Raw genomic sequence first — 12,628 nt, 5'->3', positions numbered from 1 at the left:
CTTTCTGCAGAGCAGCCGTTACACTTGTGGGGTTGGCCAGAGATTGTGTATCTCCCAAGCTTTGTAAACTCTCGCTGTAAACTAAGACGCCCATTTACCGCAGAGACTAAATCTGTAAATTGAAAATATCTGGGGGTGGAGGGAAAGCCTGGTGATCTCCAGGCACCGAGCTCCTCTCCAGCTTGAGAGCAGTCCAACGCTCCTCGCCAGAGCGCAGGGAAATCAGGCAGCGTGGAGGGCAGCAGTGCTCTGCAGACCCCAGCACACCAGCGTGGTGCAGACCCCTGCCACGACATTTCCTGGCTTTCCGCCCTCCCGTAAGGCAGAGGAGGAGCGTGTGGCATTGACCCACGCTGGGCCAGGCAGGGCTGAGCACACTGCTGACAGCTCCGGCTCCAGCGCAGAGGGGAAAGGATTTTTCCCACTGCCTAAAACAGATTCGCCTGGGTTCAGCTCATTTTGCTTTGTGGGAACAGCTTTAATAACTCCCCCGTGTGAGGAGAGGTTACTGGGTTTTGTACACACTTGAAAGGCTGATAGCTCCTCACCACGGCTGGCTGGAACCAAAACCCCGGCCATAAATCCAGGATGAGAGCCGGGCGCTGCCTGTGCCTCCTGGCCGGAGCTGGGACATTTCTGACCACAGCTTTTGTTTCTGGCTTTTTTTGTCGGGGGAGCAGGCGGAGGGGAGGAGACCAGATCTCCCTCAGGGTTAGCCCAGGTTTACTCCAGCCGGGTGCAAGAGGAAAGGCTGTCCCAGGCGCTGGCGTGTCTTGTGCTCACACCCTGCAGCGCTGAGAGCACCCAGAGCTGTGCCCAGCACAAATGCCAGCTCGGTCTGGGGTCCCATCGCATCCCCACCCTGTGTGAGCCTGGGTGGCTCCAGCGAGGGGAGCAGCACGCCGCTAGCGGGGCTGAGCTGTCCATGCCCCTGGCCCCCAGTAAGCACCTCCTCACCACCCCTGTCCTCACTGAGCCGTACCTGTGGTTTCAGACGTGGACGAGTGTGCCGGCCAGAACCACAGATGTGGTCAGCTCTGCATCAACACGGCCGGGAGCTACCGCTGCGCCTGCCGGGATGGCTTCAACCTCGCTGCCGACGACAAGGCATGCCAGCCCCTGGTGCCAGAAACCTTCAGCCAAGCAGGTAACCTGTCCCCTGTTGCAGGACAGCCCTGGCTCCTCAGGGCCTTTAATGAAAGCTGGGATTAACACTCAGCATCACAGGGGGGCTGGAGCAGGACTGGCAAAAGACAGGAGAGGGGACGACAGCCAGAACCCCTCAGCTTTATTGCCAGTGTCCCGGGAGACCCTCTACCACCCAACCAACCTTCCCTGTGCACAAATCCAGATACTGCTCCATCTGCAAGGGTGACAGAGCCTATCCGTGGTGTGTGGTGGCCAGGATGCAGCAGTTCTCTCCATCATCATCGTTGTCGTCCTTCCCGCAGGGCAAGTCCGGAGCCACGAGGAGCGGCGGGTGCCGCTGGTGACGGCCCATTATTACTTTTGGTACGCGCTGTGACACTTCAAACTCGTACCGTGAGTAATAATGCGCTGTGGCCAGCACGGGCATCTTGTGGGAAACGCCTGGGAGAGCAGGGCATCGTCTGCACATGCCCCGCAAGCCACCTGCCCTTACCCCGTGTCCAGGGCCCTCAGCAGGGATGATCCTTTGTGCCCACCATGGGACGGGGCAGACCTGGGTGCTAACTAATCTGACAACATGCGCACGAAAGGCCAGGCTTCGCCAGGCTTCACCAGACGTCTTATCCTTTTAGCATCACCCCACTGCCTGAAAAATTCCCCGTTTTGTTGCAGGTACTCCAGCAGCACTCCTGTGCGCATTAGCAGCAGGACTAGATGCCAGTGCTTGCAGCAGGCGTTGGATCTGATTGATGCTCCAGGGACTGATCCCAGCAGGGCAGACCCTGGGGGTCTTATTAGGAGGGGAGTGGAAAGCAGCAGAGCTTGGCCTGAGCCCTGCAGCAACGTCTCTCCCCAGCACCTTCCACTTCACCTTGGGCAATGGGCTTTTACTCACTGACCTTTTCTTGGTCACTTTTTCAGGTCCCCCCAGTGAAATGAAGGAAGAAATGAATGACCTGAAGAGCAGAGTGGAAGCGCTGGAGCAGGTGAGCTTTCAGCACACCCCTCTGCCATGTCCTGCCCTCACTGCCCTGCTGCAGCTTGAGGCTGCGCTCAGCCAGCTCCCACCCCAGGCTCTGCACAGCCAGGGTTTCCCTCCGCCCCGGCTCTATTTTTAACGTCATGCTGGCCTCACGCCGCAGCGATCCCAGCTGTGCTCCACGCTGCTGGCAGCGCCCACGCAGCAGCTCTTCCAGGCCGGCGGCCCTTTGAACGCAACCAAAGCCCCGTGAGCTGGCTGGCGTGCCGCCCTGATGGGGTGCACCATGGCAGGCGACATGCTACGTCCCGCCGGGTGGTCCTCGTGGCTGGGAAGGACATGCTTATGGCTCTCCTTTCCCTGCAGAAACTCCAGTTGGTGCTGGCCCCCTTCCACAACCTCATGCCATCTGCACCGGAGGACGTCGGCGCAGACCCCATCAGCCGGCTGTCCCACTCCCTCCAGCAACTGGACAGAATCGATTCCCTGAGCGAGCAGATCTCCTTCCTCGAGGAGCGGCTGGAGACATGTAAGTGCCTGGAAAAAGTATTTCACTCCACCCATACTAGCCATGGCAAGCAGATGTGGGCCAGCAAGATCAGTAACACATATGCCACTATTAATCTATATCTCCCTCAAGCTCAGCAGCCTGTAATTAATAAAAGATGAACACAAACAGCCCATTAGCTCATTTCAAAGCTGTTTCTATGGCTGCACCATCTGACTGCCCTTGCAGCAGCCAAAAATCCTAAGATCAGCACACGGAAACATGGCTCTGGGGCAGAAGCAGAGGGAGCCCACTGTGAGCAGTGGGTCATGTCTCGCAATCAGCACCCTTGGCATGTACTGTTATAACTTAGTCCTTAGAAAAGAAACCCCAGCTCTTAGGAAATTAACAGTCCAAAAGGTCAATCAATCAGGAGAGTTTAGGGAGCGTGCAGAAGTTGGCAGATTTACGAGCCTGGGAAGTTTTAGGCATTTCTTTTTGAAGTCTACAGACTAGTCCTTTGCCAAGCAGTGGACCAGAGAGGGTCTCCTAAGTAGCAAGCTCTGAAGAAGAGACACTGGTGAGAGCTGTCATGTGTGAAGTGGCTGAAGGTGGGGGGTCTTGCCTGGTGTGCTCCCCACTGCAGAGTGGGGCAGCATCCCCCCGGGTCCCTGAGGTGTGCGCAACGCTCTCCCTGGAGCACTGCAGCTTTACTCAGAGTAGAGCAGAAACCATATGAAAACTATTTTGATAGGCAGTTCTTTGCAGCTCGTTTTCCCATTAAATAATTCCAGTCAAACACGTCCAGAAACTAGGCATGGTTGGGCCAGCTCAGGAGCTGGTGTACAGCAGCAGCTGGTGCTCATGGCAGAAGGGTGAGGGTGCTTGGAAAGACTTAAGGGGAAACCGTTTCGGGGCAAATCCAGTCCCAGTTCACTGCTTGCAGTAATGGCTTAGATATAAAAGACTTCAAAGAACTTGTTTGAAGACTAAGTAACTGCAAACAGACACTTAAAAAACATCTCAGAAAGGGGTAATCATCAGAACCAGAGTGTTCCAGCAGACCGAGTTTCCTAGTATTGCCCTGTACATATCATTAGTGACAGCACTGAGGAATGCGAGCAGTATCACAAGGTAACATGGATTTATTCCAAGGGATGACTCCGAAGTCCTGAAATTAACTTCTGCCAAGCCTGTTCCAGCAAGCAAAACTTGTTTTTGTCCCCCTCATGGTCTTGAAAGTCCCTGGAGGACACAAGACTGTTCTTTCATATTCCAGCAAGCACTGGGGCTTGCAGGGCATCCCATGGAGAGTTAAGTAGCCATCCATTTTCTGTGCCTTGCGAATCATTTCACAACTGAATGCTAAGATACAACTGCACTTTCCAATTATCTGCCCAGTGGGGATATGTGTAAGGACTAAAAAACATTTTTTTCTTCTTTAAACCACCTCTGAAGGCACAAGGTCGGATCTTTTTAAGGCATAACCATTTTAGCCCCTCTAAGTCTGAATTACCCCCACTTCAGCACAGACTGTCAACGCTCGGCTGTGACACAGCCAGTTAGCAGCACGACAGACTCACAACTGCATGTGGCTGGGCAGCAGCCACCCCATGCAGTCCCTTCCCCAGCCCAGGGAGCTCCCTGTGCGCTGGGGACTTTGGTGACCAGCAGTGCCTGCTTCCGATTACTGTCACACAGAGCCACTGGCTGTGTCTGCAGTGGGGACAGGCTGGCCCCAGCCTCCTGTCCTGGGGCAGCCAGCACTATTGTCACTGGCTTCCCCCCACCCCTGGGACACTTTGCACAGGACTTCCCAGGCCCAGGCGAGGATTGGGGCATGCCAGGGAGGAGAGAGTGACACTCCCAAATGTGGCGGGACAGAGCCAGCCTGGGGTTGTTTGGCAAAGTGAAAGCAGCAAGTGTGGGTGACACTCACAGAGGTTGAGGTCAATCTCATCCTTCTTGGGGAGACAAACCAAACCCAGGCTAACATTGCTGAATTGTTTTTTTTGGGTTTTTTTTTTTTTTTTTTTATCTTCCCAGGTTCCTGCAGGAATGAACTCTAGCCAAGCGCCTGAGGAATTGGAGTAAGCAGAGTGTATCCGCAGCTCTTCTCTCACTGTCCAGCCCTAGGCTGGGGACGAAGCCACATCATCTGCAGGAAGGCACAGGGTAGCAGGAGAAGGCTGGTTTCCCATCAGCATCTCCATCATCTTCTCTTCCAACTCACCTTATCAAAGGTCACACAGTTACTTCCAAACTGGACCCCAAGCCCTCAGCATCTCACCTCCTTCCTGCTAGAGCGGCAGAAAATAAATGCCTTACCTCGTGCCATTAGTGCCTGTCTGGCTGTGCCAGAGAGACCGGCTGTACATGAAGCTGTGTGGTGCTTAGCTTTGCCTGGCTTTTACTTAGCATTACCCTGGGACATCATCTTCCAGTGGAGCACAGACCTGGCCCAGGCAGGACAGCTGTCCCCCATGCTCCCCCTACCTGCTCCCACCCAAAGAAGGGGGGAGCAAGTCCTGCATTTGGAGGACTATGGCCAAAAATGCCTGTGGCAGAGGGTCAGCCCCAAACCAGGCATCATGGCAGTCCCTGCAAAGGTACTGCGCTGGCTGGGTACAGGAGTGGGTGCCCATCCCTGCAGCTTCTGTTCTGCTCTCTGGCACCAGTCTCCCTCCACAAGTGCGGGAGGTTGGCTGCAGCAGCTTGCTCTGAAATTACCTGCTCCTACTCACGGTCCTCTGCACCATCCCTGGGCCCTACAGAACAGTAACAAGGATGAGGTAACAAGGTGCAGAGAGTCTGTTTTTACTTGCTTTAATAGAAAACCTTTCCCTGTGACACTCCCATTAACAGCACAGCACAGACAGGGACAAACCTGTGCCACTCAGTAATGCCACCAGGGTGAGGCTAAGGAGGGAGGGACAGTCCTCTGCACACCTGGATCGGGGACCAAGGCCTGGCACATGCACATGTTTACGCTGTCAGTGTAGCCGGTCCCTCCCAGATCCAAGAGCCACTGCGCATGCACCTACCTCCCCCCAGCACTGTTTGCTCCAGCCCAAGGACACCAGTACAGCAGAGCAGATGTGACCAACCCGGTACAACACTTTCCTACTTGCCTAGAGTGGAGCTGCAGGAGGAGCTGTGTGCCACACAGGCAACAGGGTGCTGCACGGGTTGTACCAAAATAAAGCTTCCTGCTGTGCACGCTGAGGCTGTGGGATCGTTACTGGCTGGGAAGGTGCTTGTTCCAGGGCCCTACTTTGACATGGGCACCCATCCACACAGGCACCACCTTCCTCTTCCCCCAAGACAGTTCCCTGCAGGCATTTGTCCTCCAGCACATTTGTTTGTTCAGGCCAGGCTGTGGCTCAGCGTGAGGCTGGGGTGCAGAAGCATGGCCCTTCTGCCCATGGGACACAGGGTGGGGACAAGGACCTGCCATTCCCCCTCAGTCACCAAACCCACCCCCTGCAAGAGCTGAAGGGTCAGCATCCTTCTTCCTCCCACAGCAGCCCTCCTCCCTCAGCTCCCACACAAGACCAGGAGTCTCCTTTATTTAAATAACCAAAGGTGTACTTTTTTTTTTTAAAGCACATAACATTATTCTCAACCCAATTAAAAGTAAACAGCAGATAAGTGCACACAGAGGCACCACTCCCTCCTCCCAGGGAAGGATGCTGCAGCAGTCACTCCATGGATGTGGTTATCCCCCCCAGGAGTCCTCCTAGGACCCTCCTGGGTTTAACCTCCATGACAGCCGTTTATCTGCCGCTCTCACAAAGTGCTGGTTCGGTTCCCATCCTCCCACCCCGACCTGTCCACAGCGGGTCTGACCCCTGAGTCTGTACCGTAAGGCCCCTCCGATAAAGCCCCCAGCCCCTGCCAGCACCAGCTCAGCCCGAGGGCTCCCTGCCTTGGGGACTGCTGGCTCTATGGGAACTCCCTGCCTTTCCCAGTTGAGGCTTTAACCCCAGAATGCAACATGACCGCAATTCAACCAACGCAGCTCCAGACAGGCTGCAAAAGCCAGCTGTGTCAGTGACCTGAGTAGCCCCAGGCGGCTTATCTCGAGGTTATACACCCTGCACCACAAACAGGAGAGCTAAAGCCTCCCTGAACCCAAGTTAGAGGTGAAGGTTACCCCCTGGAACCATGGACCTGACCCAGCCTTGCTCTTCACAGAGGTCATGAACACTTCCACAGCTCCCAGCGAGGGATCCAGGAGCCCTGCTGGTCCATCACCCCAAAGCACAGAGGAAACCCCTTTATCTGAATGGGGGAAGGAGCCCATTTGCCCCAAAGGGAGAGCTGAAGCCTGAGCCCCATTACGGTTGCAGCTCACCCACCCTGCGGCTCTGCAGGAGTTTCACAAGCCTTGCAGAGCAGCAGCTCCACTGAGATCTGCACAAAGACACGCGGGACAGGCACCATCTTTCGGCCACTGCTGACCATGACAAGTGGCAAAACAAGCATGACAGAGCCCTTCGCATCTGCAACAAGTACTGCAGGCACTACTGTGACAAGGTCAAACCACGGCAGGGAGCTGGCAGCACGGTATCCCAACACCAAGGAAGCTCTGAACCAACCCAGGTGCAAGTCACAGACAGCGTCCAAAGGGGTGCCACAAACAAGTCACAGGTTTGCCCAGGACTCTGACAGATCTGTGCAGTTTTTAAAATCAAGCTGGTGGCTCTGAATGGCAGAAACAAGCGTGAGGTTTCATTCAGAAGATCACTAAACTGGCAAGGATGGACAGCATTCAGCTAAACTCTGCCCATGCCATATACGCTGGCTTGGTCAGACTACAGCTTCCTTCCCCACTGCTGCAGCCCTCAATGAGCAAGGGCACTTGTTCAGACAAGGCAATCAAGCCCGAAGAGACACTATAAGGCTGACTGGCCCCACACATTCCTCTTTGCAGCCCAGCTGAGGTTATTGGCCCTAGGTGCTTTCAGAAGTGAAAGACTTGGCTAAGGAGTGCCTGGGCAACACAAAGCCCCAGCACAAGATGCTGCTGTGACCCAAGGGTGTCTCAAGGAGACAGGCTCTGCCCCAGAGCCTGCCCATGAGCTCCACCATGCCGGATGGCAGTGCTCCGGGCTGCCCAGGGAGGATGCCACACTCCCAGTGCTGCCGAAGAGCCAGTCTGGATTTCCACCTGATTCTCAGCCCTGTTTGAGCAGCATCAAGGTTGTGCAGATACAAACTGCTGCCTGGTGGTTTCCATCTGGGACAGCACAGGGCCAGGCCAGCACTAGCTGAGCCTGCAGGAACACAAGTGCAGGGACACTCACGTGAGGCATAGCCCAGCCTCCAGCCAGGTTTTCGTTGTCACCCCACGCCAGCTGCCTGAGCTGGGGGAACTCACCTCTCTGGTCACTGAGCCCTTTGGTAGCACAAGTTTGATGCCTGAGAAATTCAGAAAAAGGAGACGTTTCATTTCAAGATAATGAACCCATAAGAGAAATCCACTCAACGGGAAACCTCAGCACTGGCTCGACACCCTGTGTGTGCCAGTCCGTGGTGTTCCCAGAGTTAGAAGTCACTGCAGAGGAAGAGAAGTTCCTTCTGTATTTGGCAACAGACAGGTCCCTTCAGCCACCACCACACAGTGACGCCACTGGAGAAGCATCTAGGACGAGTCCTTCGCCTCGCTTGGACGGCCCGACAGCCTGAAGAGGGTCTCCCTCATGGTGCAGAAGCATCTATCAGTGAGGTCAGAGACATCATCTGATGTCAGGCCTTTGGTCTCTATTGGAGGCAGAACCTCAACCTTGATTTTGCCTGGGAACAAGAGAAAAGCCTATGAGAAACCCACACACGACAGGAGCACTGTTCTCTGCCCTCACAGGATCCCTGCTCCCCCCGCTCTGGACAGCCCCAGCACAGCCCTCATCCCCTCACACGGCCTCAGGCATCCATCCCTGGAGCGCAGGCAGAGGCTGCACTGCTCTCAGGGGTAAGAGATTGCTCTGGGGATTAGACCCAGTCCTCTAACAGCTGCGCCAAGCAGAGTATTTTCTCTGTGCCCCAAACTGACACCCCAGCCAGAGCTCGCCCCTTTCCAAGGCCGGTGTCACTGTTCTGCCCAAGAGAGTAGGCGGAGCCCAGGGCCATCCACACAGGGAACATGGCAAGCATGGCTTCCTCCCAAAAATGAGAGGTATGGCTCCAAGTTGACTGAAAGCCAACTTTCTGCCCAGCACTTGTACTGACAGACTTCAGAGGTTTGATACAATCAGCTTCCTTGGTTTGCTTGCAGAGGGGTCCATGCTTTGAAAATTCAGGTGGCAGAGTATGCTTGCTTCTTTCCCCAAGCCCTCACCAAATGACTTGGGCTGTGCCAGTTATGAGAGGGAGAGGTGGTGTCCAATTTTTAATGAAAACATCCCTCACCGTATTTAATTACATTCTTTCCTGAGTTAACCCAGCCCAGGCTTTGGTGCCAAGTGCTTTGAACTGACTCCACGCATATCCCAGAGGGACGACTCCTGTTCACCCCAGCTCCGCTTCCCTTCCACACCCTTGTGAACCAGATCTCCACATGGGTATGGCATCAACCCTGTCTCCAAGTGACTGTAAAAGCCCTCAGGCTCTTTGGTACCTGATGTAAATAGATTCTTCTTTGGGTTATAGAAGGTGGTGAAGGACGAATACACCACGGGGATCACCGGGACCTTGGGGAAGAGGAAAAAGAGGAGTTACTTGCACTGCAGCAACTCAGGGCAGGCCAGAGATAAGCAGCAAATCCCCGCAGCAGAGCTGACGTGGTCTGGCTCTCAGCCGTACGGGGCACACACAGCCCCACAAGCAAGACCCACTTCCAAAGGCTGGGACAGTCAGGAGTCAAATGCTATCGAAACCACTCGCCAGCAACTCAAGGCACAGGGACATTCAAGGCACTAGGGTCAGCACTGGCTGTCAGGGCTCCTCATCCCAAGCCAGGCTTCAAAACTCAGGTGTTTTCTGACCTGCAAATATTGGAGGATGCCTGTTTTGACAGGCTTTGCTGTGCTGTACAAGCACATGTTTGGGGCAGGCCAGCCGGTGTGCCTTCAGCTTCTAAGAAAAGGAGTCACCAGTCACAGTCAATTGCTCCCAGGGAAGCTTCAGACAGGCAGAGACACAGACAGAAGGGCAGGCACAGAGTCATTATTTCAGTGCTGATAACACAGGCACAATCTACAGTCGGTGACTCAGGGGGAGTGTTAGCAGAGGTGGGTACCATTTCCACTGTCATCCTTTCCTTCTAGCAGCCACCAGCCCCTGCCTTGGTTGCACCACCATGGCAGGAATGGGGATGGTACAACGCAGGCTACACCCTGGGCTTGGCCAGTCGAACCCAGGAAGAGATCTGGCACCTACTCCCTTCTCCAGGATCCCTGCTATAACACCTCTTTTAGGGAAAGCCGTTTCCCCTCAGGCCGAGTTATCCCAGTCCTGAGAGGCAAGGCAGAGCATGCATGGGAAGGCAAGGCACCCATCTCCTCCCAGCTGCCTCTCTGGCACCTAGTCCCCAGCACCTGGGAGCCGAGCAGGGTGGCTCAGCTACCAGCAACAACCTGGGCACAGGCAGCACAACCAGGTCTTCAGTGTCCCCGGCACACTGTCCAGGCAAGCACCACCGCTCCTTGAGGAGCACTGACAGCTCTGGCTGTCCAAAGCCAAGGAGCTGTTTGTCTGCTCCCCGACTAACTGCTCATGGATCTTGTCATTTCAGAGAGAGAAGACATACCAAGAAGTGCCATATGGCTGTCTGGGAGGGAGCAGCTATTTCCACACAGAGCAAGCCCAGATACTGCTCTAAAGCACTAGCATTAACAATCCTGAATCAACACTACACTATTGCAACCTGGGAGAAATGCATCAACAGCTTTGGGATTCCCCAGGCAAGCTCACAAAGTGCAGCACCCACTGGGCTCCCTGCCAGAAGCAAGCTTTGTGTTGCAGCCGTGCTCCCAGGAGCAGGGCACAGACACTGCTCTGCCAAGCTGCCAGGCACCCACCTCCAAAGCTTAGAGGTAGGGGGTCAAGTGTGCCTGTCCCCCACGCTCTGACCTCCCCGTGGGACACCAAGAATGCAGTGCTGGGGCAGTCAGGAGAGAAGACAAGGCAGCTCCTCCACTGCCTGCAGCCCCCCATCCACAGGGGTCAAGTGACTCCTGCAGGGGATGGAAAAGGCTCTCAGCTCTTGCTGGGCAGCACTTATGACACCTAATGGTGCTTTAGTTGAGGAGCTCAGCTGGGACCTGGGAACACAGCTCACTTGAGAACAAATAAACAATGCCACTGCAAAAGGATTCGGGGTCCCCGTGCAGGAGCAAAGTGCTGTTACCTGTGCCTGGACAGCAAGGTGAAATGCTCCTTTCTTGAATGGCAGCAAATCCCCCGTGCAGTTCCTCGTGCCCTCTGGGTACACCCACACCTTCACCTGCACATGGGGAGAAAAGGCTCTGCTCCAGCAATCCACTTGCAGTGCTCCCCTCCTGCTGGCCGAGCCACCAGCCAGCCTTGCCAAGAGCTGCAGGTGGCTGTAACTTCAAGCAAGGCAGCATCAGGTGTGCCACATCCCCCCATGCCACCGCAGGATACCCAGATGCATGCCACCCCACCCAGCGCCACAGTCACACTCACATTGTCAGTTGCCATAGTCTTGGCCACCTCTGCCATCACCATCTTGGCGCTGGTGGTGCTCTTCCTGTTGATGAAGATGACACCGCCGAGGTAGATGATGAGCCCCACAGTGCCGGCGTACATCAGTTCTTTCTTGCCCACCTGGACACAGTCATCAGGCAGGACCTCCATCAGCCCTAACGTGATGGCAGAGGGTGAGAACCAGCAGGCGCCACCCTCTCATCCTGCTCTCGGATGGGAAAAGAGGCACAATCTGGGGGGGGGGCGGGTAGCAGGGACAGGCCAGTGCCTTGTTTCTCTGCTGGCTTCTGTTACCACCAACACAGCAGAATTACAGGGGCAGGGTGTCTGCAGGTCATAGTAAGACCCCTCAAGAAGCAGCTTACTCCTTCGCCCCGCAGTGCCCACCCAGGACCACCCCTGGCTGCCTGGTACACTGACACGGGTGCTAGGCCAGCCAGGCTATCAGCAAGGCAGGGATGGAAAAGGGAGCTGAGAAGCACCTGAAGCTGAGCAGTACCTGGGGCGCTGCAGGGGTTGTGAGTGCTCAGAGTGAGGGGAGACCCTTCCTGCAACCAGCACTGATAGAGAAAGCTGGATTGGTTGGCTTGGTAGCACAGACCAGCCAGGGCAGGGGGCTGCTTGGCCAGGAGATGCAAGCAGGATTTCTCTGATGGTGAGCAAGAGAACTGCTCCCTCCCTCCCACCAGCTACTCACCCATCATGTCGAGGATGCTCTGGTGGTTGGACACAATGATAGCAGGGCCCTTCACCTCAAAGTTCTCCAGGCCCTTCACCTCAAACCTCAGGCCGAAGAAATACTTGAAGGTCTTGACCACAGTTTTGATGATTCTGCAGAAGAGAAGAGCAGTCAGCAGCAGGGCAGGGAGGTGACAGGATCTGCTATACCCAGGGTGGGTGGAAGGAGACAAGAAGAGCTCTGTGACAGAGAGCCTCCAGTCTCATTTGCCCTGTGGTCCACCCAGGTGTTTCTTCTGCATGGTCCCATGTGCTCGAAGTGCTTCAGTTGCATGCTAAGCCCTGTCCGCTACCAGTGTGGGAATTTTACTGGAAGCCTGGGGGAAGCTGATTGTAACTTTGAGGCCAGTACAGCTAGACTCGATGGTCCATGCTTCCTTCAAGCTGACAGTTTCAGCTCACAACCAGGCTCACTATGGGCTCTTTAGAAGAGGCAAGTCCAGCCTAGCGCAGCTGCAAGAGCCCTGCAAACAGAGGGCAAACTGGAAGCCCTCCAAAGTCCAGGAGGGAGAGACCCTGGTTTCAACACTGGATCAAGGCCCACTTCTGCTGCCAGTCCTGCTCATTTAGTGCTGTTTGTTTCCCCCTGTGCCATGGCTGTAGTC

The 12,628-nt window shown here is 55.3% G+C and overlaps 2 protein-coding genes across 2 annotated transcripts in view; one reads left to right on the top strand and one right to left on the bottom strand.

Annotated features, from left to right (window-relative positions):
• The window catches only part of EGFL7 (EGF-like-domain, multiple 7), an 8,656-nt gene extending 3,664 nt beyond the window's left edge, over positions 1-4,992 (top strand). Inside the window, exons 5-10 of the mRNA XM_009585563.1 lie at positions 329-356; positions 862-890; positions 983-1,147; positions 2,071-2,135; positions 2,495-2,657; positions 4,662-4,992. Coding sequence (XP_009583858.1) covers positions 329-356; positions 862-890; positions 983-1,147; positions 2,071-2,135; positions 2,495-2,657; positions 4,662-4,684 — 473 coding nt within the window. The 3' untranslated portion in view covers positions 4,685-4,992. The remainder of the gene's footprint in view (positions 1-328; positions 357-861; positions 891-982; positions 1,148-2,070; positions 2,136-2,494; positions 2,658-4,661) is intronic.
• Positions 4,993-7,916: 2,924 nt separating this feature from the next.
• On the bottom strand, positions 7,917-12,116 carry AGPAT2 (1-acylglycerol-3-phosphate O-acyltransferase 2; the record flags this gene model as incomplete). The annotated part of the gene is made up of 5 exons (XM_009585564.1): positions 7,917-8,414; positions 9,235-9,307; positions 10,966-11,061; positions 11,265-11,440; positions 11,983-12,116. Coding segments are annotated over 5 exons (631 nt in total), but the record flags the coding sequence as incomplete, so codon positions are not given.
• Between the last annotated feature and the right edge of the window lie 512 nt (positions 12,117-12,628).

This window comes from Fulmarus glacialis, unplaced genomic scaffold (genome assembly GCF_000690835.1).
Source record: "Fulmarus glacialis isolate BGI_N327 unplaced genomic scaffold, ASM69083v1 scaffold20989, whole genome shotgun sequence".
NCBI classification, from domain to species: Eukaryota; Metazoa; Chordata; class Aves; order Procellariiformes; family Procellariidae; genus Fulmarus; species Fulmarus glacialis.
This window is presented reverse-complemented; position numbering and strand designations above follow the sequence as displayed.